This window comes from Panthera uncia, chromosome F2 (genome assembly GCF_023721935.1).
Source record: "Panthera uncia isolate 11264 chromosome F2, Puncia_PCG_1.0, whole genome shotgun sequence".
NCBI lineage: Eukaryota > Metazoa > Chordata > Mammalia > Carnivora > Felidae > Panthera > Panthera uncia.
In genome coordinates, this window is record NC_064812.1 from 37,151,101 (window position 1) to 37,157,100 (window position 6,000).

Here is a 6,000-nt window from a genome sequence, read left to right on the forward strand (position 1 = left end):
TGCCAAATTTTCATAATGGGACTCCCATGACCAAAGTATTCCTTCTGTTTTTGACTCCTACATCTGTGCATTATGCTTTGAGGTCCTCTAATAAAGCCATTTTTATCCAACGCTGTGCTTTTTATTTTTCCTCTGAGCTGTGGCAGTGATAACACTGCGCTTTCAGCAGTACAAACGAAGCTCTGCATGGGACTGTTAGGACAACCTCCTTTGAATACGCGTTTGGTGTTGTGTGAAATTCCCATGTTTGAAGTTGATGATTTGGTAACATTTTAGTCATTAACTATTAAACATCTGTCACTGCTCTTTACTAACCAGCTCAGGAACAAAGAAGAGTGTCTTTCCTCTGCATAAATCAACATTAAACTCGCATCCTGAAATAAAAGTTCTGTTTGCCTGTCTCCTTAAACCTCTGAAGTTTGACAGAAAAAATTCTGGAGAAGAGCACCTCTTTCAAACCAGTGGCTTTGGACAGAGCATTAAAAAAATAAATACCTTTTGAACTGTAACATTTTCTGTTTTTATAAACACTAGGATTTAAAGCCAGGGGGGGGGGGGGGGGGGGGGGGGAAACTGGGCAGAGGAAGGGGAAATTTTTATGGAAAAAAAGGGAGGATGCAAAGTACATTTATGGTTCATAAAAGTCTGGCTCATCTTCAGTGGAATTCAAATAGGAGAACTGAGATATACTACCTAAGTTCTTAAGTGAGATTTTCTGAGAAAGCACCCATCAAAGGCAATTGGATCTATAAATTCTCCCCACCCTGAGCTTTTGTAGCTATCTAGGGTGTAGATCACGTGGACTGGGACGTTTCCAGTATAAACTACTGATCTGTGGGAATCAGGTAGCCACTGGCCTTTTCAGTGGTTCTGTACCTACCAAATGTTGGCAAGATCACTCCGGGTAAGAATTAACAAGGGCTTTTGAGTCCTCAAAGTAGTAGTAATGTAAAGAATTTCTGTGTTTCTGTGTAGGGCACAGAAACAGTGCAGCCAAGGGTGTCTTAAAAGCTGTACAAAGCCAGTAGACGGTAAGGAGTAAGGGCCTGCCAGAAAAATAAGGGCATCCGTTAGAGTTCGGATCTCCTATTTTGCAGCTTGGGAAAGAAAATAAAGGCCCCCAAAGTTTCACTGACAGATGAAAGCTGTGTACCACCAGGAAAAGGCCAGAGCTCTGATGATATCATTTGATGGGGTCAGAATTCAGCTGGAAAGCTTTGAAAACACAGAAAGTCTTAATTGCTCCTCCTGAACAGCAGCACAGGAAAACCCGTGCTGTGAAAGGAACCTGGCCAAGGAATAAATTGACCTTCTGACTCACGTTGAGCCTCTCATAAGGGATTTCAATAATGTGCCAGGCATATTAAGCAATTATTACCCTAAAAATGGCTGCATTTAACCAAGAAAAGCAAATGCTGATTTAAAAATATTTGAATCCTGCCACATTTCAATATACTGAGTGATGTCATCTACAAATTAATTCCTTCCAAATTTCAAAGGAGCTGTGTTTCCTAGTACCTGAAGCAAAAAAAGCAGAAAAGCCATTTTATATGAAGATCTAAAAATACTGTTCTTAGTTTTCCCTGGAAGACAGCAGGTAGGCTTCTTAACCCAGGTTTACATCTGTGGATTTGGTTTGCAGGTGACTAGTCCTGACTGACTTGAGCACGGCAGCTGAGGAAAAGTCCCCGTGTCAGGCAGCACTGCTGAGCGATTCCCCCGCCTCGTTTGGCGCATACACTGGGTCACAGCACTCCTACGGAAGGGTGTGCCGTCTCAGAAAAGAAACGGGCATTTTGTTGTAAAGTTTGGGTCTCCTTTGGGGTGAGTGGGGAAGGGGGTAGGGTTTGGACACAGGACTGAGGGGGCAGTTATTTGCTGTTTCTTAGGAGTTGGGGGAGGTAAAGTGGGATAGGTTCAGAGAAAGAATTTGGGGGCTGACCGCGTACTGGATCTCCACCATTTCTGTCCTGTGCCGGGACCGCCAGGTGCTGCTGGGTAAACTCCACAGCTGCCCTGCACTATTCCTGCCCTCAGTCATCTCTTCCGGCCTCTTCCCCCTTAATCCAGCCCCCTGTTCTCCCCGAGTACCGATGGAAGACCGGTGTTGAGCATGGTGTCCAGAGCATCAGTGCTTTTCTGCCTCTAACTCCGTGATCCCATGGTCTCAATTAACCTTGGCAACTTCTACGAGTGGTGACTCCAGCTATCATCTCATTAACCCCCAGAGAAGCAGGCCTGTTCCTTCCCAGCTATGATAATTCCCCACAGTACCCTCCTCAAACAAAAGCCAAAGGGAGAAGGATCACAACTGAAGACAGTAGAGATTGTTTTAACAACAGAAGCTGAATCTCCGATCTTCAGTTTAAGATACGAGATATTTCCCAAGCAGCTAAGGAATAACGATAGATTCCCGAGGGCCTTGGAAGTTTCTCGTTAGGGACCAAGGACTTGAAGATAATGACAGCGTCCCTTGCCAAATCCTGTAGCCAGATCACTGCGGCTTTATTGTCAACTGGATCAGAAGATTTTGGCAGATCTAAAGTCGGCCTGGACATCTGACCTCTGTTTATTCCCAGAAAGTCATCAACTCGAAGAGCAATGTGCGCCTAGTGCCAGGCCCCAGCTTAAAGCCTGACTGATTAGGATCCAAGAAGCTAGAGAAACCTCAGAGTTGTTGTGGTTGGCTGCCTTCCCTCTTCTCAGATAATTTTACCCAAACAGTGGTGCGAGGGAGACACAGGCTCCCATACCAGGAAGAAAATAAAGAACGGGGCAGGACCTGCTGCAGGCAGGTTTGCTGTCCTTTCCTGGGGCCACTCAGTCCTCAGGTTAGGACCAGCAGGTCCCAGCTTGCCACTGACCTGCACTCCCCTTGCTGAGTGGAAAAACAGGTCTGCTTCGTAGGTCAACTCTTAGAGACCCTTGGATCAGGCAGTGAATGGGGAGGCAGGAACAGAGCAGTTTTCCACGGGGTGCACCTGCTCGCCGCTAGACTGTAGGAAGCTGGTGTCCGTCGCTCTTGTCAGGGCTCACCCCTGACACCCAGTGTGCCCTGCCTGGGCCTCCATCCCGTGGCAACTTCTGTGTGGTCGGGAGCCAGCATGCAGTACAGGAACAGGCCAGGCTGGGCCAGAGAGCTGCCCCAAGAGCCTAAGCGGCAGCCCAGGGGGTGCCCCGCGGTACTTAAGGGATGGGAATCCGCCCCGTGGGAAAGGGAACGCTGAGCCACACACAGTACAGAGCAGGGGGAGGAAAGAGATTCGTGCCCAGAATTCTGACCCGTGAGGTCTTGGAGTGGAAACGGGGGAGAGAGTGAGTGAGACCTCCTTCCTGGTTTGTGAACTTGTTTCCCGGTCCCCTCACTTCCGTGGCAGTCCTCTCCTGTGCCACCAGACTTGTGCCTGCTTTGTGGAGCAGCAGCACAGAACTGCTGCCTCGGCCCTGGCCCTTCTTGGACACACCTGTGTGTCCTGGAGCTCCGCTGTCCCGTCTCCTTCAGCACCCCGGCGCCCCGACGACCACGCCTCGTTCGGTTCTTAGGGTGGCATAGCCCCAGGCCTCAAGTCCATCTGGCCCGCTGCTGGGCTCCCCTAAGGGAGCCTCACACACACACCTGGTTGGGGCTTCCCAACTTGCTTCCGCACGGGCCCCCTTGTCCCCCTCCCCCACGCCGCTTCCTGTGACGGCCCTCCCGGTCCCCAGCAGCCTCCACAGGCTGCAGCCCCAACTGCCTGGTTACCGGCGGTCAGCCTGCATCTCTGCTTCCCTGGCCGTTAGCCGCGCAGTCCCCCCGTTTTCTGAAATGTACCTCCACGTCGCAGGCCACTCGTGGCTGCCTGAGCTGCACGATGAGCAGGCTGTTTTGCTTGCTGTCCTGTGCACAGTCGATCTCCGTGACAGGGAAGGCCTGCTGCTGCGTGTCCTCGCTGACGCTCACCACGAAGAGCACTTCCGAGGTCAGCAGCAGGCACCCTTCGTGCTCCTGGCCTGAGCCCCTCACCAGAACCACATCCAGGGCCATGTGGACTTCCGGTCTGCCCAGAGACTGAAGCATTTTCCTGTTTCAGAGGAGAGAAGTGAGGCTAGAAGCCAGTTTGGAAAAGATGGTCCTGTATCAGTGCGCACTGTACCAAGGGCTGGGGCATTCTTACGCGAAGGTCCCCAGAGGCAAAGGGCCCTCGCCAATCTGATGATCAACTTTAGCCTCACACGTAACGGCCACTTTCTTTCTTTCTTTTTTTTTTTTTCAATTTTTTTTTTTAACGTTTATTTATTTTTGGGACAGAGAGAGACAGAGCATGAACGGGGGAGGGGCAGAGAGAGAGGGAGACACAGAATCGGAAGCAGGCTCCGGGCTCCGAGCCGTCAGCCCAGAGCCCGACGCGGGGCTCGAACTCACAAACCGCGAGATCGTGACCTGAGCCGAAGTCGGACGCTCAACCGACTGAGCCACCCAGGCCATAATGACCACTTTCATTCACAAACTGATTCTGGTCAACCGAATCCAGCTCCTTCCTGGGGACAAGGATTTCCCTTGGCTCTGACCAGCTCCTTTTCTTCCCATTAGAAACGTCACCCCTGATCAGAACGCTGGCTTCATGGAGAGTCCCTGGTCCCCTTGCAGGCCTAGGCTGCTCCATCAGCGTGCAGCTTCCCCCGAGGGGTGCGCGAGAGGCGTCCCACATCTGGGGACGGCAGCCTCTCCCTGGCGCTATGATGGCCTCGCGCCACCTGAGATGCCGAACGCGGCCGCCCCCCCCCCCCCCCCCCTGCAACCCCCGGGCTCCCCTGGAAGTAGGGGCCGTTAGCTCGACAGCAAGCCAGGCCCTGTTAACATGCGTATGCAGCTGAACAAGCATCTAGATGATCCTACCAGACATATTTGACGTGGCTGTTTGGGGCCCGGTCAGCATGTAGATCACTTGGCTGATAGCGCTGTTTGGGAAGCTGAGAAAGTCCAGCTCCATGTAAAATACCTGTGGCGAGAGAAGTAAGGGAGTTTTACTAGTTGTTTTTCTGGAAACCAGTTCCACGGTATAGTGATGTCATCTGCTTATAGCCATCCATAAAACACTACAGATCCAAAATGATGTCAAGTCTTTGGAAGCAGTCGTATGGATAGATAATCATTAAACACTGCAACGCTCTGAACTCTGGCGATCTTACATTAGCTACAAACTGAAAAATGAGTGAACGACAGTCCAAGCATAGGCTGGACTGGCAATTAACGGAAGCATCACGCTCCTGGGAGTAATCCATCCTGAGCAACAGCTCACACGCCATTACAGTTTATGCGATAAAGTCAAGATTGTTAGCTGACTTCCTTGGTTAATGTTACAATACTTCTGTATCTGTGCTGGGCTGGGCAAACAATAAAAAACACAACACACACAGAGATGCACACAAAGGCACATGGTTTGCCTAGATACAGTATTTCAGTGACTTAATCCAGCTGTTAAACACGAATCCATTTACATTTATGAGCACTCGTGGGGCCTCCGGTTTATTACACGCTCCCCCTGGTGCCGGCACCGAACGAGGGCACCCAGCAGCACCACGCGGCCTCCAAAGAGACTCTCCAGAACCAAAGATGGTACAGCATGTGTGCTTCCCGAGGGCTTGTAAATGTTTATAAACGAGGCACAGTCATTAGACTGAGAGTTAGTGGTTTGTAAAACCTTCAGTGCGGTAATAAAAGTTTTACAAGAATGATGGAAAGCAACAAGGCCACGTGAAGCTCTGCTCCGAGATGCTCTGACCTACGGGAGGGGTCCTCGGCCCGGGAGACTCCCGGTGAGGAACAAAGGGATTTATGAAGGATGGGCTGGGGTCTGCAGCCACGGAACGCTGTTTACTGATGTGTAAGCATCTGATAAAGGGAGTGTGCCCGGGCTGCTTTCGGGCTACGGCGGTTCTTTGTGCCCCGTTCCCTGTGAGTGAAAATGTCATTCACGGAAGGAGAGAGAGGGAGAAGGGGGGGGGGGGGGGGGGGGGGGG

At 51.0% G+C, this 6,000-nt stretch overlaps 1 protein-coding gene across 2 annotated transcripts in view; it reads right to left on the bottom strand.

Moving 5' to 3' along the window:
- Window positions 1-6,000, bottom strand: part of VPS13B (vacuolar protein sorting 13 homolog B) — an 805,502-nt gene that overhangs the window by 2,222 nt on the left and 797,280 nt on the right. For both annotated transcript variants that reach the window (XM_049633567.1, XM_049633568.1), the window contains exons 60-61: window positions 4,877-4,979; window positions 3,812-4,061 (exon numbers count right to left, since the gene is read on the bottom strand). In XM_049633567.1, the coding sequence (XP_049489524.1) occupies window positions 3,812-4,061; window positions 4,877-4,979 (353 nt within the window). The remainder of the gene's footprint in view (window positions 1-3,811; window positions 4,062-4,876; window positions 4,980-6,000) is intronic.